Source organism: Halichoerus grypus, chromosome 4 (assembly GCF_964656455.1).
Source record: "Halichoerus grypus chromosome 4, mHalGry1.hap1.1, whole genome shotgun sequence".
In the NCBI taxonomy this organism is placed as follows: domain Eukaryota; kingdom Metazoa; phylum Chordata; class Mammalia; order Carnivora; family Phocidae; genus Halichoerus; species Halichoerus grypus.
This window is the reverse complement of record NC_135715.1, coordinates 114123467-114147871: the sequence shown is the minus strand read 5'-3', so window position 1 is coordinate 114147871 and position 24405 is coordinate 114123467. Positions and strand designations below refer to the sequence as shown.

The 24405-nt window shown below is 35.2% G+C and overlaps 1 protein-coding gene across 4 annotated transcripts in view; it reads right to left on the bottom strand.

Moving 5' to 3' along the window:
- Positions 1 to 24405, bottom strand: part of MBD5 (methyl-CpG binding domain protein 5) — a 437846-nt gene that overhangs the window by 58068 nt on the left and 355373 nt on the right. For 2 of the 4 annotated variants that reach the window (XR_013447132.1, XM_078070760.1), the window contains 2 exons: positions 14438 to 14611; positions 3254 to 3927 (listed from right to left, as the gene is read on the bottom strand). Coding sequence is in view for 3 of the 4 variants with exons in the window: in XM_078070760.1 (XP_077926886.1) it covers positions 3254 to 3366 (113 nt within the window). In the remaining variant the exon portion in view is untranslated. The remainder of the gene's footprint in view (positions 1 to 3253; positions 3928 to 14437; positions 14612 to 24405) is intronic. The other 2 variants (XM_036064765.2, XM_036064768.2) reach the window with 2 other exon arrangements.

Genomic DNA, 24405 nt, shown 5'->3' with positions numbered 1-24405 from the left:
CACAGACTGAAATTGAAGAAATGAAAAAAGATACTCTATGCAAATGGAAACAAAATCAAAGCTGGGGTAGCAATACTTATATCAAAAATAGACTTTATAACAAAGACTGTAACAAGAAATAAAAAAAAGAAATCACAAAATGATAAAGGGATCAATTCAACGAGAAGATATAACATTTGCAAATATTTATGTACCCAACATAGTAGCACCTAAATATATAAAGCAAATATTAAGAGACACAAAGGGAGAAACTGACAGCAATACTATAATATTAGGGGGTTTTAACACCCCACTTACATCAATGGATAGATCATCCAGACAGAACTTCAATAAGGAATATTGGCCTTAAATGACCCACTAGACCAGATGGACTTATTAGATATGTATAGAACATTCCATCTCAAGTGCAAATGGAGCATGATGTCAGGGTGCAGAATAAGTAAATTTAAGAGATTGAAATCATATAAACCATCTTTTCCAACCACAACAGTATAAAACAAATGTAAAATCAATTACAAGAAGACAAATTGAAAAAACACAAACACATGGAGACTAAACGTCATGCTACTGAACAACTATTGGTCAATGAAGAAATCAAAGAAGAAATAAAAAAATATTTTGAGACAAATAAACACAACATTCTAAAATCTATAGGATGCAGCAAAAGCAGTGTTAGGAGGGACGTTTATAGTGACACAGGCCTGCTTCAAGAAACAAGAAAATCTCAAATAAATAATTTAATCCTACACCTAAAGGAACTAGGAAAAGAACAAATAAAACCCAAAGTTAGTAGAAAAAGGAAATAAACATTAGAATGGAAATAAATGAAATAGAGACTAAAAATAAAAAAAAAATAGAAAAGATCGATGAAACTAAGAGCTGCTTCTTTGAAAAGATAAACAAAAGTGAAAACATTTAGCTAGACTCATTAAGAAAAAAAAAGAGAGGACCCAAATGAACAAAATAACAAATGAAAAAGGAGAGAACACTCTGAATAGCCAAGTCAATCTTGAGAAAGAACAAAGCTGGAGTTAATCACAATCCCCATTTCGAACTATACTACAAAGCTATTGTAATCAAAACAGTATGGTACTAGCATAAAAACAGATACACAGGTCAGTGGAACAGAATAGAGAGCCCAGAATAAACCTATGGTTATATGGTCAATTAATCTACAACAAAGGAGGCAAGAGCCTACAATGGGGGAAAAGACAATCTCTTTAATAAGTGTTGCTAGTAAAACTGGACAGCTACATGCAAAACAGTGAAACTGGACCACTTTCTTGCACCACACAGAAAAAATAAGCTCAAAATTGAAGACTTGAATGTAAGATCTGAAACCATAAAACTCTTAAAAGAAAACATAAGCAGTAAGCTCTTCAACATCAGTCTTAGCAATATTTTTTTGGATCTGCCATGTCAGGCAAGGACAGCAAAAATAAAAATAAACAAAGGGACTATATCAAACTAAAAAGCTTTTTACACACTGAAATAAATCATCAACAAACAAAAAGACAAATATCCAATAAGGGGTTAACATCCAAAATATATAAAGAACTCATACAACTTAATATCAAAAAAACCAAACAATCAGATTTAAAAAATGTACAGATGACCTGAATGGACATTTTTCCAAAGAAGACATAGAGATGGCCAACAGGCACATGAAAAAATGCTCAACATCACTATCTATCAGGGAAATGCAAATCTAAGCCACAACGAGATATCTCCTCACAGGTGTCAAAGTGGCTGTCATTAAAAAGATAAGAAATAACGAGTATTGGTCAGGATGTAGAGAAAAAGGAACCCTGTGCACTGTTGGTATGAATGTAAACTGGAGCAGCAAGTTTGGAAAACAGTATGGAGCTTCCTCAAAAAATTAAAAATAGAAATACCATATGATCCAGTAATTCCACTTCTAGGTATTTAACCAAAGAAAATGAAAACACTCATTCAAAAAGACATTGGCACTTCTATGTTCATCACAGCATTATTTGCAATAGCCAAGATATGGAAGCCCCCTAGATGTTCATAGATAGATGAATGCACAAAGGAGATATGGTACACACACACAGACGCATACACAAACACACACACTGGAATATTACTCAGTGATTAAAAAGTATGAGATCTGGCCATGTGTGACAGCATGGATGAATGGAGTGGGTAGTACGCTAAGCAAAATATGTCAGACAGAGAAAGACAAATACTATATAACTTCATTTATATGTGGAACCTAAAGAACAAAACAAATGAATAAACAAACAAAATAGAAACAGACCATAGATATAGAAAACAAACTGGTGGCTGATAGAGGGGAGACGGGTGGAGGGATGGACAAAATTCATGAAGGGGATAAGAGGTACAGTCTTCCAATTATAAAATAAGTAAGACACAGGGATGTAATGGACAGCATAGGGAATAGTCAGTAATTATTGAATAATTTGTATGATGATAGATGGTAACGAGACTTATTGAGATGACCATTTCATAATGTATACAAATACTGAATCGCTATGTTGTACTAATAAAACTAATACAATATTATAGGTCAGTTAAAAAAAACCCTGAAACTTCTTGTCAACAGTTGAGTTATTCCATTCAACTTGTACACAAGATACATGTTACCAAAATTAAAAAGAGCAGGCATTTGCATTTTATTTGTATGATTTTTACTTGTGAGAGGAACAGCCATCTCCGTCATGACTTTTTCTTTTTCACTATTATATGCAATGGAATAGATTAAAAACTGCACAGAAAAAAAATAGGGAAATTATTTTTAATTAATATCAGGAATTAAGAAGACTCATAACTGAAACTGCTTATAGATAAAAACACTCCATCTTACATCAGAAAAGCCATATGAAGCACTAGAAGGACAGGATAATATTGTCAAGAGGTATCAGGTCTCTTTCCAGTATTTTACATTCTCCTGTGAATGTGGTAATGATGCTTATATGTTTCTTTTAGAAATCTTCATACTTTTCTTTATCCTTGTTACAGAGATAAGCGGAATGACATCTTATATAAACACAAGTAATGCATAAAAAATCTCTCTTGTAACCTAAGGCAATTTACATTGCAAAACAGTACAGAATGAAACACTCGAATATTTCTAGCACGAAGGTCATTTACTCAAATTTATGTGAAATGATGTCAGTGATGGTATGTTGCTCCCTCAAAGGAACAGACTCTACCTCCTTAATTACGGGATTGCACACGTGGAGGTGACAAAGGTAATAAGGTGGCTCACCTGACATAAAGCACTCCATTTTGATCCACACGACGCTGCCAACCCACAGGAACTTGTATAGCTGGAAGACCTCCATCTTTGTCCCCTCCGTCACAGTCCTTGCCTCCATTCATTTTCTGTGTCTGCTTGGGACTCTCCAAAGATATCAGCAATAAGATGATATCCTTATATTACAGGGCATGATGGCCTTCAAAAATGGCCAATGCAGCACAGTTTTTCCCAGACTGTACAAAATGCATTGGGAAGCTTCGGCTCAGTTTGGAACCAAGTCCTTGAAATCTGCCATTGTGGAAAAAATCAGTTTCCCATTATAATCTACATTAAATAAACAATATTTAATTCCTAAGGATGGTCTACATGGGTAAAAATGAGTGCCTCTGACTAAGGAAAATCATATTCACCAATGCTGGTACCTGCCTGAATTGGGGGAGGGGAGGAGTGTAAAGTTTTTAGTTCAACATTTTGTCTTGAACCTTGATGTCAGACTAAAATAACCTCTATGGTCTAGAGAATGGTCTCATTTTTACAGTGTGAGTCGGTTAATATTTCCAGGTACTACCCGCCTTTAGAGGCCACATTCTTTAAATTTTCTCTTCATCTTCCAATCTGAATCCAAGATGTTGTAGGTTGGTTCATCTGATGTTTTCATGTCTTCAAAATTCCAATAATGTAGCCTGAAACATATATAAATGTGTAAACTTTATATTTAATATTGAAAACTGGGAAGCTGCACACATTTAAAAATAGAATAAACTGCTAAGTGCACCAAACCACTTTGATGTTCTCTGCCATCAAAATCGCATGTCAAATTTGTCTTGTTTTCTTCTTCCAACTTGATCCACTTACTCCAGTTAACCAATTTGCTTGCTCTTCACCACGTGTAACTTTCTAATTATTAGAGATAGACATAATCATGGCATTTCACACACACACACACACACACACACACACACAACCTCCTTCTTACTCACAATAAAAATGCATCTATCACCTCTTATGTTCTGACAGCTGGAACGTTTTATACTAATCCAGTTACATTTTATCACTCTTTAATTGTATATGCCCTTATGATTTACTTTTCTTTTCTAGTCATCATATTGGCCTAAAGAAGAAAAGGTGTTTTTTTTTTAAGAAAAAATTAAAAGAAAATATACAGTACACTTCTAAGTACAAGAGATTCCCCCCCACTGTTCTTGATATAAGAGTGGGAGTTGCTTTATAGTTAAGATTTACAAATTCCTGTCTATTATGGGGTACTCTCTTAATTCCTTTATTAAGTCACAAGGTGCTGCTTGGGGAAAATGTACTGGCTTGAGACAACAGCAATCAGTGCTACCGTGGAAAGCTTGAAAGAGGTCATCTTAATGGAATTGTTAAGTAAAAAAAGAGAGCAAATAAAATTTTTAAAAGATTTAGTACTTAATCCTAATGGAGAATGTGATATAACAGTTGCTAGCCTTATTTCTGGTGGTATACTAGCCTTTCTATAATCAATTTAATATGTAGTGTGTAATTACATTGTGGGACTCATGAAACTATACTAAAGGATGAATAAAAAAATCATTCTAGTGTTATATGAGTGGGACATGTGGCTTGGGATAAAAATGTCCAGTGACAGCATTATCCACAGATTCAAAAATGCTATACTCAAACAACTTAACTAAAGGTGAAGATGATATGCTCTGGAAGACTGTGTTAAAGGACTTAAAATTCATATGAAAATATTAAAATCGTTTCAAAAGTTAAAAAAAGATTTATATTTTACTTGTTTAAAATATGTATGCATAACTTAACACATTAAACAGTGTAAATAGACACATAACTACTTTATCTACATTCCTAAAAGCCTACAATTTAAGTTAGCCCCAAACATTTTTGGGGCTGTCTTTATTGAGAAAACAGGAGAATGCCTTATATTAAAAGGCATCATGTATTTGGGCATATGCTCTATTTGCAGCCTGGACTCTGAGACAGATAAAGGTCATTTAGCTGAAAGTACAAACCTTGCGCATGGGTGTTGTAAACATCCACAAGCAATGGGAAAAGTAGCAAAAATTTATTGGGAAAAATGTGGGGTATAAAGAAAAGTGCCCAGTAGTATGATTCCCAATGCTGTCTCAAGCTGCTAACTTAACATCGTTGGGGCCACTCCATTGTGTCTATGCTTCTCACAGAAATGACCCATTTGTCTCCCATTCACTGCACCTTAACCATGACCCCTGCTGATCATGTATGTGTTTATTCATGTTTTATTTGACAGTCAGCAGCTACTAGGTACAGGGTACTATGCTGTGGCTGGAGTACAAAGAAGGAGGCACCTCTTTATCCATAGTTCAGTGTAATGTTTGGCATTAAAGAGCTGTTCCGTGTGGAAGAATATAAAGAAAAGAGGGAGGAAGGATAAGAAAGGATGGAGAGAGCAAGGAAGGGTCAGTCCTGCCCAGTGGAGTTCCCAGTGCTAATGAAAGATGGGAAAGAGACATGAATTTCATACCATCCTGGACTCCCAGTTTTGTCAAAGAGTAACAGACCCAGATTATTGAACCTGTTTTTTTTAAACAGTCCTTTTTCATGCTCATTTTATTACCGTGCTTTTCCCAATAAAATGCCTTCAGTGGTCTGTGATCATTAGATTGGACCAGCTCTCATTCTCCCTACTTTTGAGCTTTCTGATCATTTGATGCCTATTTTCTTTTTTCTTTCTTTCTTTTTTCCTTTCCTTTCCTTCCTTCTTTTTTTTTTTTTCTGTTTGTTTGCCTGCTCTTGCATGTGATTCCAACTTCCCTGAGACAGGCTGGCTCGCTCCATTAAGTAATTTGTGGATCTGCCAGATAATAACATTGGATTGATTCCTGCCAAATATGTCTCTCTCATATTTCATTAATGAAAAATACAAATATCTGATGGCTGGGTTTTGCTTAGACCAGCAGTTCTCAAAGCATGGTCCTGGGACAAACATCATTATTGTCAATAATGCCCAGGAACTTGTCAGAAATACAAATGCACAGGCCTGGCCCCAGACTTAATGAATTAGAAACTCTAGGGGTCACTCTGTTCTTTAAGAAACCCTCCAGGTGATTCTGACGCATGCTCAAGTTTGAGACCCACTGGCTTAGACTAATGCCCCTGCCTCCTTCCCAGGACATGGCAGTTTTATATCTCCATACTATGTAGGCAGCCAGCCCTCTACTCCCTTTTGGCCCTGGGAGGGTCATCCTTTTTTTTGCTGATACTTCATTCAGCCTTTTAGAAGCAGCTCAATTGCAAGGGCTTTAGGGACTCCTCACAGAGCAAGGTCCAGTAACTACACAGTTCTCATTTATTTATCTGCAAGTGGCCCTGATTTTCTCAACATTCATTTTGTGAATTTGGAAAATTCAGAGATGTTTGAAGGTGAAATTAAAATTGAACTGTAATCTCACTGTTGAATAATAACCGCTGCAAACCTGAACATACTTTCTTTCAATCATTGTTTTTAGAAAGTTTTAAAAGCACACTTTAAAAAAGAATTTATAATAACAAACAATAAACCACCACTCCAAATTCACAATGTAAGCATTTTATCAGTTTTGCTTATTTTTAAAAATAAAGCACTATTACAGATAGAGTTAAATACTATCTCCCTCCCCTACCCCATCTTCCTTTAGTCCTATTTCCTTCTCTTCACCTTAAAGGCAACCACCATTATGAATCTGGTCTTCATTCTTCCAGGCTATGCATTTATAGGTATACTCCCTATGTGTATACGTAAACAATATCTGGTATTGCTATATGCATTTTAAAATTTTTATATAAACACTATTACACATATATATCATTCTGCAACTTGCTTTTTAAAATCCAACACTGTTTGAGAGCTATCTCAGTTGAGATACATAGATCTATCTCGGTTGCAGATATATAGATCAAATTTGTTAATTTTTAACATCTGAATGGTATTGTATCATATGATTATAGAACTACTCATCTATTGGTATATTTATCATATTAATGTTAAGTTGTGGGGTCTGCACATTCTCTAATTTTCAGATACTGCCAAATTGCTCTCCAAAGTTGCACTGATTCCAAGTTTTTTCCATGTTATAAATGCATCTTTTTCCTTTTAATACTGAATCATTACCATTTATACTTTATTTTCATCCTGAGCATTTTACTATGGCTTTAAATATTTTTTCCAAAATATGACTTTTAATTGCTGGATAGAATTTTTGGGGATATATCTATATATCTATAATTTATTTACTTCCCTTTTGTGAACATAGATTTTCTCCTGAATTTTTGCAACTACAAATAAATCTGAGATAAATATATCTATCTGTACATAAATCAATAGCCATTTTGCTAATTTACTGAGAATTATTTGCTAAAACAGAGTTGCATAATTTTAAGACCCTTGACAAATTTTTTAAAGTGACAAAAGGGTAGTTTTGGGAAAGCACTTCAGGCCATAGTTCTCAAACTTTTGAAACCCATGTATGTCCTCTTCTGCTAAATATGAAAATCTTCTCTTTGCCTCTAAGATTCTGATAATTTTATCACTTACATGACCCATCATTCAAGATTTAGTCAAGCTTTATTTTTATAGTTGATATTATAAAAACAATAGTTTCTCCTCTTTTCTTAATTTAACATAGAAAACTACATATCCACAACATTTTTCCTTCATCTCCCCTGGAAATTCCATTATGACCTTGTTTATATGGCTTGGTTTAAGCCTAATAGACACAGGTTAAAACAGAAAAGATATCGTGATATGCAAGGTACCTCCATCTCACTAACACTCAGATCAAGGATCGATCTTACACTTAGGACAGGATTTAAATTTATTTCACAAACAATTCTGGCAGCAACAATAACATAACTCAAAAAGTGGTGTGTGTGTGTGTGTGTGTGTGTGCACGTTCTGAGGAGATTTACCACAATTTTACCAACATTTTTATTTTCCTACTTCCTTTCAATATGTAAATTAGTCTGAGAATTGGCTTTTGGTGAATTGAATTTAGTGGCTTGATTTACTTCTTTGCATTGGCTTCTTCTGACCGTTCGGAATTCAAATTAGATGTCACGTCCTGGAAGAGACTACACTATATACCATAGGTAATCTCTCAGACTTTAAGTCACTGATAACTCTTGTCATCCATTTGTTTGTCATCATTTATTTGTTTGTTTATTGGCTATCTCTTCCCAGCGGAATGTAAACTCCCTCACAGCAGGGACGTGTCTCTCTAGGTCCTTCCTATCTATATTCCTAGTTCCTGGTACCTGGCCTGCACTAGGTGCTTAAGTGCTTCCTGAAGACTATGCATATTCTAATTAGTCAACATAGTTTTATATTCTGATTTTTGCCATGTAGGCTTAGTAAGATTTTTTAGCAATACATGCATCTAAAATGAAAGAGATTTTTAAAAGAGGCTAGTAGAAGCCAATGAGTATTAATGTTGACAAAATATACAAAAGATTTTTTGCTCTAGATCTGTCCCTGATGATCTCATAATCTCCGAGTGATAATTTCTGTGTAGAAAGTATGATAGGGCTTTTAAGAAAGTTAACAAACTGACTTTATGCTTTATTTGTAAAGTGCATCAGTTTTATTTATGAAGTAGTTTATATACACATTTTAATTGGATTAATGAAGAAACCATTAAATGAATCCAACAATATAACAATTAAACTTTTATTTCAATAGGATGCTAATTAATGCAACAGACCTTTTTTCTTCATCTGCTTTACTGACATTCTTGTCAACCTACGAATACACTCACTACTTAATACGGTATTAAATGTATACCTTAAAAGTTTTCTCAAGACATCATGAAGACTATCAGATTATGACATCATGAAAACTAATAAGTAGCTATTCTTCATAAATCTTTCCGAATAACATCAAACATTATAAATCTTCTGAATTATGTCACACAAACTTGACTAATGGTAAAAATAATAAATTGATTTTTCAGTCATGTGATATCATGAGTAAATTCTATTAAAATGTGTAAAATGACATCACACATTGCTTTTGTGCCCAGTGGAGTTCCTTGGATGCATAGTAGGATAGAATGAATACCAGATGAACTGCTGATTTATCAAGGTAAGACTATGTAAATCAGGTAAAATACCAATGTTTCATATATTATATAATTCTAAGCCATCATTTATACTTTTTATGCTATGATTATCATCTTAGCCCTTGAAATATTTAAAGTTAAATAAGAAGTCTGTTCCATTCCAACATTTGCAAGTGAATGCCTCATGTTCTCCGACTGAGAACAAGTCTCACATAAAACCTATCTCTATACTTCAATTCCAAAATAATACGTAAATACCACAATAGGTATGATTGGATTAAAAAATAACATCAGCATTAGCATTTTGGAAAGTAATGTCTGAGTGGCTACAACATTATTATCATTTGACTGGGTAATAAATGGATATACTCATAATCTTTCCATCATTATTAGTTAAATTGTGCTTGTTAGAGCAGCCCTAAATCACGTTTCTCCTTTCCAATTATCTTTCACCCTCATATCAATTAGTCAAACAGCTCCTTCACAGCACTTAGCCAGCCCTCCCATCCAACCTTCCCATCTGTTTCACCTCTCACCTATTTATTCAAGCTATATGCACTTTTATTTATGAGCACACTTATCTTGCAGTTACATATTTTTATCATTTTTAAAAAACTTCCCCATAGATTATCCCTATATTCATTCTGGTTATTATTGTCATTTGGTTCTTATCTTCACCGTACAGCCACTTCTTCTAAAACACACTTCTTAGATGCACCCGATGTAAGGCTCTATCAGGCTCTACTATCCTTCAGGCTCTACTTAGCCCAAACTACCTCAGCACATTTACATTTGTTTTATACCGTTGTGTCAGGGTACCATGAGCACATCTTTCCTCACCTGATGACTGAAGCTCTCTAGTTCCAAACGTCTTTGCACTTTTAGTGCAGAAAGGTGTAAACGTTCACAACCTATACCTGAGGGATCATATTTATGTAGGAAGGTTACATTTTTTCACAAACTCAGTACGGGGTTAGGTTCCTCAGAATGAGGTCAGTTCTTAAAGTCAAGGTAACAGGCATCTTGGCCTATGCCCATCTATGGTTAGGGGAATTATTTATATCCATTTCTAGCTACCAATGTTAAGCAACTTATACATTCTAGCCTTCAGAGAGCTAAATGTTGAGTATAGTAGACTGCAATTGGCCTGAAATACTTTGTAGCTCCTTTTATCAGGAGGTAGTATTTATTACTCCACACTTTGAATCTGGGCTGGCCTTGCGACTTGCTTTGACCAATGGAATGTGATGGATGTACTACTGTTCAAGTGCTGAGTTTAAACCTTGAGAGGCCTTGCATCTTCCACTTGCTTCTTGGAATGCCATTGTCACAAGAACAACCTGAGCTAGCCCGCTTAAGAATGAGAATCCAGGTGGAGACCGACAAGTCCAGCTATTCTAGCCAGCCCAGCTAAGGGCTTAGACATGTGAGTACAGTCAACACCATGTGGAACAGGGATGAGCTGGCCCAGCTGAACCTAACCTAGACTGCCAACCCACAAAATCATGACTATTTTTTCAAACAGCCAAAAATTATACAGAAAACAACCAGAAGGTCTAAAAACAGTGTTTTATGTAAATTAATTACCGTATTGAGAAGCTATGTAGGTCTACCCTTTATTAGCTTGTGACCTGGGGCAAGTTTTAAAATTCCTTTCCTTTATAAAACAGATTATAGCCCTATAGAATTGTTCTGTGGATACAAGTTAAAAGTCTTAAACCAATGGCTGGCACACAGTAAGTATCCAAGTTGTTATTATTTATGCATGCTATTAAAATCATGTTATGGAAAATTTTATAGCACTGGAAAAGATCTGTGATATTGTCAGGTGAAAAAACATACTACAAAGTTGCATGTATAATTATAAATCTTCATTTACAAAAATGCTGTTATATATGTAGATGGGGAATAGAGCAGCACTACCCTCTCAGTGGTTGTCTCTGGCTAGCAGGAATATGAATGATTTTTATTTTCTTCATTGCTTTTCTGTATTTTCAAAATTTTCCATAGTAAAAATGTATTGGCTTTTCAATCAGGAAAAATATTATTTCCAAAAAACTAAATATTATATCCATAGATCAGCCAATTAATGTTTTCCTAATCTTTAAAAGCATTAAGGAAACTTTTTATTGGAAACAGTCACAAGCTTTGTGCCTAGTATTATGCTATTATTTCTCCTTCTGTTTTAGCCAATTAGAGAAAAAGATATAAAATGCTACATTAACCTGGATGTTCTAAATACTAGAAAAAAAATTAAGGTTATCCCTTTGATTGGTTCTAAAATGCTTCAGAGTGTCACTTCTAATTTTCTGCTTGGAATACATCTCCCATCCCCACATTCTTGTTCTTCATTAAACCAACTTCTGTTTATCTCGGTTTAAATGTCACTTCCTCAGAGAAGCCTTCCCTGGTTTCCCCAATCATTATTTGGTTTTCCAAGTCTAAACTGGGTACCCCTTGTAATTCCTCCTTATAATATCCAGTAATTCACATATATTAGTATACATAACTGAGCTTTCTTTTCACCCTTGCCATTCTACATAACTGTAAAGAAAGAGCAATTGAGAGAGTTAATTTCAAGTTAAAGCTTCCCTTTGTGCCTTTAAAAATATTTAAGGAGGGGCACCTGGGTGGCTCAGTTAAATGACTGACTCTTGATTTTGGCTCAGGTCATGATCTCAGTGTTGTGAGATCGAGCCCTGCGTTGGGCGTGGAGCCTGCTTAAGATTCTCTCTCTCCCTTTCCCTCTGCCCCCATGCTCATGCAGTCTCTCTCTCTCTAAAAAAATAAAAAAAAATATGTAAATAAATAAAATAATTAAAATAAAAATATTTAAGGAAGTGGAAAGTGAGGGTCGGTATACATATGTAGAAAATGCTTACTATGCATTATTTATTTGAGAGAGAGAGAGAGAGTGCGCACAAGCATGGGGAGGGGCTGATGGAGAGGAGAGGCAGAGAATCTCAAGCAGACTGGTGCTTAGTGCAGAGCCCAAGGCGGGGCTCATCTCATGAACCTGAGATCATGACCTGAGCCAAAACCAAGAGTTAGAGGCTTAACTGGCTGAGCCAACCAGGTGCTCTCATTTTACTTTCTTAAAAGCTAAAAAGTATACAGTCACTAGCTCCCAAATATGTATTCTGTAAAAAAAAAAAAACAAAAAACAAATTAGAGAACTGTTTTAAGTATAATAGTAAGTTATACCAGCACATCTATAAGCTAATTGATAAACTCACTATACTGCTGAGGGAAATATTATTTATGATTTCTTTCTGTATATTAGCCACGAGCAGAGTTTGCTATTTTTGTTTTTCTATAGTATAGTGAAGTTTCTCCTAGAGAATATTTATAAAAAATACTTGTCTGCATTTACATAATATATTTTAGAGTAAACTGAGCACGTTTAAGGAGTAACTTTCACATTTTATCTGTACATTAATGTATCGTGGCTACTCCAGGAACAGCTCAATATATACAGGTCAAATATTGCTGAGAAATGATGTATATCAATATTGTTTTTTTCCCAAAACTGTACTAATAATGAGACAATTATGAAAACACCAATTTGAAGAGATATACGCACCCCTATGTTCTTTGCAGCATTATTTAAATAGCCAAGATATGGAAGCAAGCTAAGTGTCCATTAATGGATGAATGAATAAAGAAGATGTGGTATATATATATATATATATATATATACACACACACAATGGAATATACTCAGCCATAAAGAAGAATGAAACCTTGCCATTTGTGACAACATGAATGGACCTAGAGGGTATTATGCTAAGTGAAGTAAGTCAGATAGAGAAAGACAAATACTATAGGATTTCACTTACTTACGGAATCTAAAAAAACATGAACAAACAAAAACAAAACAGAAACAAACTCATAGATACAGGAAATAAACCTTTGGTTACCAGAAGGGGGAGGGATTGGAGGGTAGGCAAAATACATGAAGGAGATTAAGAGGTAAAATCTTCCAGTTATAAAATAAACAAGTCATGAGGATGTAATGTACAGCATAGGGAATATAGTCAATAATATTGTAATAACTTTGTATAGTGACAGATGGTAACTAGATTTATCACAGGGATCATTTTGTAAGGTATGAAAATATTTAATCACTATGATGTACACCTGAAATTAATAGGATATTGTATATCAGTTATACTTCAATTTAAAATTAAAGAAATCAGTGTTGAAAAAAAAAAAAGAATGAGACAATTACGAATTGTGCCCATTTGGGGTAGTATAACATATTTAAACAACTAATATTTATATGCTCTTTTACTTACAAGTGTTTAGCACTCCTCATTTCATCTGGCAATGGATACCCAGTTACTACTTGGAATAATCAGTTCTGTAGAGAGGTAATAGTGCCCCCTAGTAACCTTCAAAATCAGTTTACTCAAGGCAGAAATAGGAAGACTCCTCAGCCATTGTAGAAACTCACCCAAAGACACTGTCTCTAAATATTTATCAATACGTAGGAACACTCAGGTCCAATCAATGCCTCCAGCAATGTAATTAAATGTAAAAGAGAACTAATAAGGTCTCTCAAGAAGGAAGAGGAGGACTATCGTCTCTGTGTGGATTCTAAAAACAGAAGTCCAAAGCATACAATCTCTCAGTCCCATGAAATGAGTGAACTTTCACTGTGCTTATGTAGCTCACAGATCAGGAACAAAATGAATGAGTAGTAATACCTGCAGATGTTTTGTGGTGTCATATGAAAAGTGTCTCAAGGAAACTCCATTTAGCATTGGACTGCCCCCTGGAATGCTGAGGGAGGCAGAGAAAATGGGGCAGCCAAAGAAAACAGGCACTAAGTATTCAGGTTGGAGAGGGAGGGAGTTTCAGTACCATAAAACCAGGCATAGAGTATATCTTAGAGAACGTGCTGAAGAAAAGCAAAACCTGTAGAAAATAAAGTCTCTAATTTAACAAATAGTTAAGTAAAGTACAAGACCAAGTTACAAACAAGAGGACTCTGAGCCAAATCCCACCTGTGGCAGTGTTTGGCACATACACAGTTCAAGAATAATAATAAAAGTGAATTAGTTGACAATATTTAAATTAAAAGATTTCACATGAACATTTGCATTTCCTGCTTTACCTGAGAACCTGGACAATGTGGTAACACTAGGTCAACATGCCCGCCTTGCAACAATTATCTGGAACGGAGCAGTGGCTGCTCCTTCCGAAAGGACTTGGCTCTCCAGTTCAGTGCAGTAGCTTTCTGCTTCATTCCCACCAGCCTGGCCCCTGTAGGCACTTGGGTTTCCAACCTCTGGAATAGAAAGGACCTTGAGATAAGGCTTGAAGGACTCACTGTAGCCCTTGACAAGAAGTACAGCTTACTTTTTTTTTTTTATTTAACGACCACTTAACCTACACTTCATAGTTTCTTCACAACGGTGGAGAATGAACTCTCGGTGGATCATCATGCATTATTAGTATGTGAAGGAGTGCTAGTAAAGCAGCTAAAACCAACAGCAAACAGTTAATTTTCTTGATAAAATTGAGAGGACTGAAACCATGGTGATTTTTGAGTTAGAGGAGGTAGAGGGTACAACAGAATTCTCACCCAACTTTAATCTTCTATCGCCTCTTCTTTCTTAGCCCCATCATCAGTAATACCACATTAGCATTATCTCAAGAACTCATCTTGGGATCAAAGAATTATGGAAGCAAATTGTACATTACCATTATTGAGTTATAAAATGCCACCCCTCGACTTTTAACATTGTTTCCTTTCAGCAAATAAGAAAAAAAAAATTATAAGGACTTTCAAAAGTGTACTTGAGACCTTATCACTCCTTACTCTATTTTCTCCTAGCCATCAAGGAGACATTGACAAGGTTCTTTCTCAGTCAGGGCAAAATAATCCTTGGGACAGTGTAGCTCATTTTGTTCTCTTTCCACAGGTAATGAACAACCTTCTGATTTTTGTTGGATTTCATAGGTGCTTTGATATCATTAAGTTCATAATTTGGGTATCAGGTACAAGTACTTCAGTCAATGAAAGCAAATAAACAGACAAATGGGTTATGTTTGGCTTATAAGTTAAATTCTTGTAAATACAGGTGATCTGTATCAGAACCTAGAGGCCCATCACCCATGAGAGCAATGGCAAATGAACTTTTTCTTTATTTTCTTTATTTTTTAAAGTAATCTCTATGTCCAACATGGGGCTTGAACTCATGACTCTGAGATCAAGAGTCGTATGTCTACTGACTGAGCCAGCCAGGTGCCCTCAACTTTTTCTTTTAATTGGAAGAGTAAGGACCACATCCAGGACCATAATTACTCCACAGGGCGCTCCCCCATCTTTGGGTATTTCCTGATAGCCAGCCTACTTGTTCTTTTTTCTTTTCCGTTTTAGGCCAGAGCAGGACAGGGGAATGTTTATAGCACATGGTGTACATATGCTTGAGCATCACTTTTCCTCAGAAAGCAGCCAGGAGGGACAAAGGAGCAACTAAGGGATATGGAACCAAGATTAAATAACTATGTTCCTATAATCCTGATATATTCAAGGTACTCCAGACATTAGATTAAGTGTTTTAAGTATTTACTGGGTATCAACTACATGTGAAGCACAGTAATGGATACCAAGGAACTGGACATAAAGAGCATATATGCCTAGGAGGTGGAGGGCAGGGAGTGGGGCAATCAGGGAAACAGGTAATTACAACATTGAATGACACTGGCTACAATAGGGCTAAATATGGAGTGCTAAAGGAGTACAAAGAAAGAGCTAGTTTAGGGGCGCTTGGGTGGCTCAGTCGTTAAACATCTGCCTTCAGCTCAGGTCATGATCCCAGGGTCCTGGGATCGAGCCCCATATTGGGCTCCTGCTTGGTGGGGAGCCTGCTTCTCCCTCTCCCACTTCCCCTGCTTGTGTTCCCTCTCTCCCTGTCTCTGTCTGTCAAATAAATAAATAAAATCTTAAAAAAAAAAAAAAAAAGAGCTAGTCTAGTTTTCAGGGATCAGAGAAAGGGGGACACAGGATACATTTAAGGATGCACTGAAGTTAGACAAAGAAAGGTAGTAGGAGACCTGCAACTTCACCTCATCCATGCAAATGATCTTAGTTCCAAAAGATTAATATTAAAGATTTTACATTTCTGTCTGATAATAACAATTCCAATATTATATATATATTTTTTAAGCTGGTAAGCAAGCATAGAGGTCTCATTTTGTCAGACCTTTTAACCTTGAGATGGGATAAGTGATAAAGCATTAATGAATATTTTCCACAGGAAGATCTGGATGCCTGCCTCATGCCTGAAATAGAAAACGGTGACCTGACATCCAGATAAGCAAATACTGTTTTCTAGAAGAAATACTATCGAAGGACAATGATTCACTTCAATAAGAAAGTATTATTAGATGTGAATGCATTGGAAGCAGAAGCTAAAAGGAGCAAGATATGGATGAGGGAGTCTTAGCCTATATATAAAGTAGTTCAAAGCCATTTGGAAGTATATCCTTCAATAAAAGAAGTTCGTAAGTGATGAAAATAAGATGACTACTCTTCTAAAGCTATTCTAGACAAATGTATGAATAATATTAGCTGACTTCCTACCATCTTCTGGGAACAGCATGGAGCATTTTATACATACATATGTTAACTCGTTTAATCCTTGTCACAACCCTATAAATAAGTACTATTATTTTTTCTTTTTGAGAATTAAGGAAATGGAGGCAAGAGAAATTAAATAACTTTACTTTCTCTTTTCCTCTCTGGTAATTTATATCCCCCTTTCCTATTTTATTGTTTTTCTCCTTAGTGTTTAACTTATTTTACATTTACCCTATTGTTATTTCCTCTATATTTTTAACATTTACCCTCTTGTTATTTCCTCTGACAAGAACATAAGCTCTGTGAGCACATGGCCATATAAGTCAGCACAACAGACAAAATTCCCTATAATTTTTTGCTTTAGGTTCAATACTCCTTGAAAGCTGGCTGCCTCGCAACTTTTTTACTTCCCATAGCACAAAGTATAGAACCTTACACATGATGGAGGCAAAAATATTTGTTGAGTGAATGATGAGCATAATTGATCAGTAAGCATGTACTGAGTCCTTGTCATGCTCAGCACTGCACACGTCACTGTCAGATCGGGAAGTACAAAATACCATTGGTATTCTCAGAGAACTTAACACCTAGGAACAGAAGTAGGTAGAAGCATGAGGAATACCCAGGGTACAAAATAAGAAGGCCTCACATTTCCTTACTTCCATTCTTCAATGTAATGATGTCTGAAAATGCTTATTCACCACTCCTCCCAAGACACCCTAGTAGTTTGCTGCATTAAACTTTCATGGAAATGCCAGGACTGTTCACAACTCCATGCCCATGCACATGTTGTTCCCTGGACATAAGATTTCTTTCTGCATTCTTTTTTTTTTTTTTTTTTTAAAAAAAAAACACACACACATACACACACACATACACACACACATACAGAAAGAGAGAGAGAGAGCACAAGTAGGCAGAGTGGTACGCAGAGGGAGAGGGAGCAGAGCAGGGAGTCCGATACAGGGCTTGATCCTAGAACCCTGGGGGCTTGATCCTAGAATCCTGAGGGCTTGATCCTAGAATCCTGGGGGCTCGATCCTAGAATCCTGGGGCTCGATCCTAGAACCCTGGGATCTGACCCGAGCCGAAGGCAGACACTCAACCGACTGAGCCACCCAGGCGCCCCTTCCTTCTGCATTCTTAAAGCAACCTTGTGCTCTTTAAACTCTAGGGTCAACTACTCCATGAAGAACCCTCTAGCCTCCTGCTCAGAGTTACTTATTCATTCCTTTCTCATTCTATAGTGCTGTTTACATGCTGACCACACTGTTTTATGTACACACATTCCTTGTTTCATATAGCTTTGTTTTTGTGGTTCCCAAACACATTACCAGGTACATGGTATGCAAACAATGTGCTTTGAGTTGAATTATTTGTTTTTCCCACCTTTCAAAATGCTAAAGAACTTTTTTACTCCCCTAAACTATAATCATAAAATAGCAAAGTTCTTGTTTAGTAATATGTTAAAACCACCCAGTGATATATAAAGGTGGCTAATTGCAGGTGTGTATTCAACCAAAATCAAATGGAGGCTGAATAGAATCTACTTTTCTCTTATTCTATTTTCAGTACAATTTCTAAATTCGGGGACTGTCTGCAGTGCCTACAAGAGTGCCTGGCACACAGAGAATAACTTGTTGAGTAAATAAAATGAATGCTTATATACAAACTAAATGTACTATAGAAACTCAGAGATGAGGTAACAAATGATAGAACAGTGAGCTAATGGTTAGGAAGTGTGGAATCTGAAACTTTCTAGCTGTATATAACTTTGAGTAAGACACTTAACCTGAGCTTTAATTTTTCAATTTGTAAAATTAATGGCTTGGACTAGATCAGTATTTTTCAAATTATTTTAGGTGTAGGTCTCTTTTATCTAATTTATCTAATGAAATCTAATGAAATCTCCATTATATAAAACAGAAAAAAGACTTACTGGTAATAATTCATTGTGTAAGACCAAATTATAATATTACTTATTAAAATCCATCAATAAAAATAAGGCACTATTTTGATTAGTAAAAAGTATGAAGTCAAGAGATACAGGTGACAGTTGCCATTTTAAATCATCTTCAAAAGCGTCATTTTTGTACTTTGTTTTGGCTTTCTAATATTGATACAATTCTGATTACCACAGAAAAGTGATTGCCAAAGGCAACCTTTCTTTTTTTTTAAATAGTGAATTTGGGGGCGCCTAGGTGGCTCAGTCGTTAAGTGTCTGCCTTCAGCTCAGGTCACGATCCCAGGGTCCTGGGATCGAGCCCCACATCAGGCTCCCTGCTCTGCAGGAAGTCTGCTTCTCCCTCTCCCACTCCCCCTGCTTGTGTTCCCTCTCTTGCTCTCTCTCTGTCAAATAAATAAATAAAATCTTAAAAAAATAAAATAAAACAAAATAGTGAATTTGGCTTTGGCAACATTAAGATCTCTGCAATTAAAATGGTCTAGAAGCTTGAAGGAAGGAAGAGTAAAGAAAATCTTGTTTCTAAGACTGAATGAGTATATCTCATCATTACTCATGTTTCTGGGCATAAATGTGAAATATGGCAAGAAATACTCAAAACTAAAATTAAGCAAGAAAACTTCCTTAATACAATATTATCATATTAATTTGCCATTGCAAAACTGTTAAGGAGTGATAAGGATACATGGAAGAGAGATGCCCCTATGTCGAGTCTGTAATTATTCAATGAGGCATACATGCTGCAGCAATGCTCTTGCTTATATAACCTAATTTGGACATATCATAATGAACTCAAGTTTTTAAAAAGCTCAGCTAAAAGCTTAAAAATAAAAATGCATACTCATAAGAAGTTCAAATATGTATATGAATATTGGTATAAAACTTCAGTCAGCAGTCCATAAAAATATAAACTAATAGCATGGTTTATTTTTGTTTCATGATGTGTTTATGTGTTTGTTTCATGATGTGTTTACGTGTTTGTTTCATGATGTGTTTACAACTTGGTATAACACACTTTGAATGCACATGCTACTTTTATTACAGTGTTAATATATTTTTAAAATTTAAATTTGCATCCAACATTTGGAAAACTTTGAAGAATCTCTTCTGAGCTGGATATTCTTCTGGTCCATCCAATTCTATCATTTCTACCTAAGCTAGAAAAGTGAGAGAGACTTCATAAAGATGACTTCAATTTTTTCAACTCAATCTCATATGTGTTTACTGAGGTAAGACACTCATGGAACAGGAAAAAGCCTGATTAGATTGAAGTGGAGAATTGTGTTAGGAAGTATGAATATAGCTTTTAAAAAATATGTCCATTTTCCTTGTATAGGGTGAATCTCTATGTATATAAGCTCAAAAAAGTTTTGGTATCATAAATCCATGACATTCTAACATAAGAATTGCTGGTCTATAGGTATCTATTTTTTTTTAAGATTTTATTTATTTATTTGACACAGAGAGATACAGCGAGAGAGGGAACACAAGCAGCGGGAGTGGGAGAGAGAGAAGCAGGCCTCCCGCTGAGCAGGGAATCCGACGTGGGGCTCGATCCCAGGACCCTGGGATCATGACCTGAGCCAAAGGCAGATGCTTAACGACTGAATCACCCAGGTGCTCCATGGTCTATAGGTTTCTTAACTTATAAATGCAATCTCATTCCTATGTAGTCATTTGCTGACAATGACATCTGTCAGATGGAGATTAACTTGTCAGTAATTTTGCCATTATTTACTTGAGGAACATATTCTGATTTGAACTACAGAGGAAACTCTCTTAACTGACCTCCACTTAAACAAATCAATCAATTAATCAAAACAGCATTTCTATTTGAAAACAGACAAATGTTTACCTCTGCTCTTACCATTTGAGTTGTATACTTTCCAATATTAGTTGTGTTGTTTCCAAAGCTGTCTGAGTTAATAACACTTGCTGGTGTAATTTGGGAATTTAAAAAAATATTTTGTAGGGCGCCTGGGTGGCTCAGTTGGTTGGGTGACTGCCTTCGGCTCAGGTCATGATCCTGGAGTCCCTGGATCGAGTCCCGCATCGGGCTCCCTGCTCGGCGGGGAGTCTGCTTCTCCCTCTGACCCTCCCGACCCTCCCCCCTCTCATGTGCTCTCTCTCTCAGTCTCTCTCTCTCAAATAAATAAATAAAATCTTTTAAAAAAAATATTTTGTAAACTAATGGAATGTAAGTATAAAAAGAGAATGACTGTTTCTGTGAAAATTAAGTTGAAGGCATAATGTTTAATATCAGCCTCCTAAAAATGAGGTCAAATAGGATGAGAGAGTGGAGAATCTTGGGTGTGGGGGGGGCAACCCTAAAAATCTTGAGTAATTCTGTATTCAGATTATCTTGCAAATGTCTTTGAATTCTCGTTCCTCTCCAAAGTTAAAAAAATAAAAACAAAAGCAAACCACATTGGTATAAAGACACTGCTGTACTCCAACAAGTAAACTCATAGGGAAAGGTTTTGATCTAAAAAGATTGCTGACTACTCTTTTAACTATAGAAAACCAACTGATGGTTACCAGAGGGGAGGGGGGCGGGGGGGGGATAGGTTAAATAGGTGATCAGATTAAGGAGCGCACTTCTGATGAGCACTGGGTGTTGTATATAAGTGCTGAATCATCAAACTGTATACCTGAAACTAATATTATGCTGTATATTAACTAACTAGAATTTAAATAAAAACTTAAAAAAATAAAAAGATTATTGACTGAATGTATATTTATAGATTACAGATTGAAATGTTTAATTGTAAGTATTTTTTAATGACTCTTTGCTTTAACACATCTTTTCAATTAATAAATCAACTACGGGTTCAGATTGTGATGGATAAGGGGCCTTCTCTATTACTGTTACAAAAGCAATATTTGTGACTGAGAGTATGAATTCATTTTGAAATGATGAAGTTGTTTGGGATTGAAGGTCTATTTTCTTTTGATTCTCATTATTTTAGAAACATACTGATAAAGAAGTTATTATATAATTATTGAATGAAGAATCTTTAGTGAGAAATAAACTCTGAAAACAGATATACTTAACAATATCCTAAAAATAATTAACACCAAAAAATGACAGAATTACAATCAGAAAGTAATCAATCCACAGTCAACATACATTTCTCAGAAACTGATAAATCACATAGGCAAGAAATTAATAAAGATATAAATGATTACAACTACACAAAATGCTCAATCTATTGATGGACATCTTGGCTCTTTCCATAGTTTGGCTATTGTGGACATTGCTGCTATAAACATTGGGGTGCCAACCCCTTCAGATCATTACATTTGTATCTTTGGGGTAAATACCCAGTAGTGCAATTGCTGGGTCATAGGGTAGCTCTATTTTCAACTTTTTGAGGAACCTCCATACTGTTTTCCAGAGTGGCTGCACCAGCTTGCATTCCCACCAACAGTGTAGGAGGGTTCCCCTTTCTCCTAACTCATTGCATTAAATTTTCCTTTTCATTAAAAAAGAAAGATCCATATGTTATAGAAAATTAGGGAATATCTTAAGAAAGTACAAAGTTAAAATCACAACATCTAGAGAATATCATTATTAATATGCCAGTATGTCTTTCCAGTCTAGATTTTCTAGAATAACTGTAAATTTGTCTTTATGTAACTGAGATTATGCTGTTATATCCTAATTTTCCACTTTATATTATTTTTAATGTGGTATCAGGCCATTAAACATTTTTGTTTCTATGTAATTATTTTAATGAATATATTATTTATAACTTATTATAAATATGATATGAGAATGATAAATTTATATTATTATATCATATGTGTACATCATAATTCATTTCATTAATGTTAAACTTTTATACTGCTTCCAATTTATGCCAGGTGAATAATGCTAGAACTGACAATGCTGGGTCAATTTTCTACATTTTTAGTGATTGGTTTTGCATAGATACCTAGAATTAAAATTATTTAATAAAGGAAAATAATTTTGACTAAGCAGTCTCCTATGGGTAGAACCATAGGCTAGGGGACCAGCCTCATTTCTTCTCTGTTAGGTTTATCTTGTTAGATATATTGTGTGTATCTGCTTTGAAATTAATTATTCACTAATTACAAATTTCTGTATAAACTCACAGATTAAACTCATAGCAGTGTATCTAAGTGTCAAAAAAAGCACATTTCTATGAATTTATCCTTATAAAATTTCAACTCATATTTTGAGTTATAATATAGATAGATGGAGATTGATCACTGTTTCTATTTTGTTATAGATTTTTATTTTCATCAATTAAAACTTGCATCATTTACCTCAATAAACACTTTTTCCCCATTAAAAAAAAATGCTCAATCTAAAAGAAATACGCAGAAGATTATACAAATCAGTAAGAATTATAAATGCATATTTTAAAAAAGAGCACATGAGATGGAAAAAATTAGCACAGTATGGTGGTTGAGAACATAGATTCTGGACCCAGACTGGTGGAATTAAAATTTCAGCTCTCTTACTTGTGTAGACTTAGGGTATGTTACATTTCTGTCCCTCAGTTTCCTCATCTGCAAAATGAAGATAATAATCTTATCTACCACATAGTGTTGAGCAAATTGAATAAATAAAGATTTGTTGGGCGCCTGGGTGGCTCAGTTGGTTAAGCGACTGCCTTCGGCTTGGGTCATGATCCTGGAGTCCCGGGATCGAGTCCCGCGTCGGGCTCCCTGCTCGGCAGGGAGTCTGCTTCTCCCTCTGACCCTCCTCCCTCTCATGCTCTCTGTCTCTCATTCTCTCTCAAATAAATAAATAAAAAAAATCTTTAAAAAAAAAAAACAAACAGATTTGTTAAGTACTTAGTGCTTGGACCATAGTAAGTATTATGTAAATATTTGGTAAATAAATAAAAATAACTGGCCATAAAGACAATCTCAAAGATTCCAAATAACTGAAATCACATAGAATGTATCATCTGATTAATTTTCATAAATATAGAAATTAATTTTTTATTAATTAATAGAAAATTTTAAGAAAATAATATCCCCAAATACCCCTGTGTTTGCAAATTTGAAAAACAGTGACTCATATATAGGCAGCCTTGAAAGTCAATATGAGGTCAGATCATAAATTTATAGCATAATCCAAAATGTGACCTTATTTGCCAGAACATGCCTTATTAGGCAAGACAGCAGTATGAACAGAGTTGGATTTCTGGGTTATTGAGTATAGGCATGGAAAAAGCAAAACCAGAAAATACCACATTTGCAATTTAATATCGAACTGTTCTTAAAAAATATACACAAATACCCACAAGGGGTGTGTGTGAGAGAGAATGATGAAGTAAATATGGCAAAATGTTAATTGTTGAATTTGTACATGTAGATAATAAATAGATACATAGATAAATAGATAATAGATTACCTAATAAATAGATAATTTACATAAACTATAATAACTTCTTGGTAAGTCTGAAATCATTTCAAAATAAAAAGTTTTAAAAATATAGGGAAAACGGGAGCCTGGGTGACTCAGTAGGTTAAGCGTCTGCCTTTGGCTCAGGTC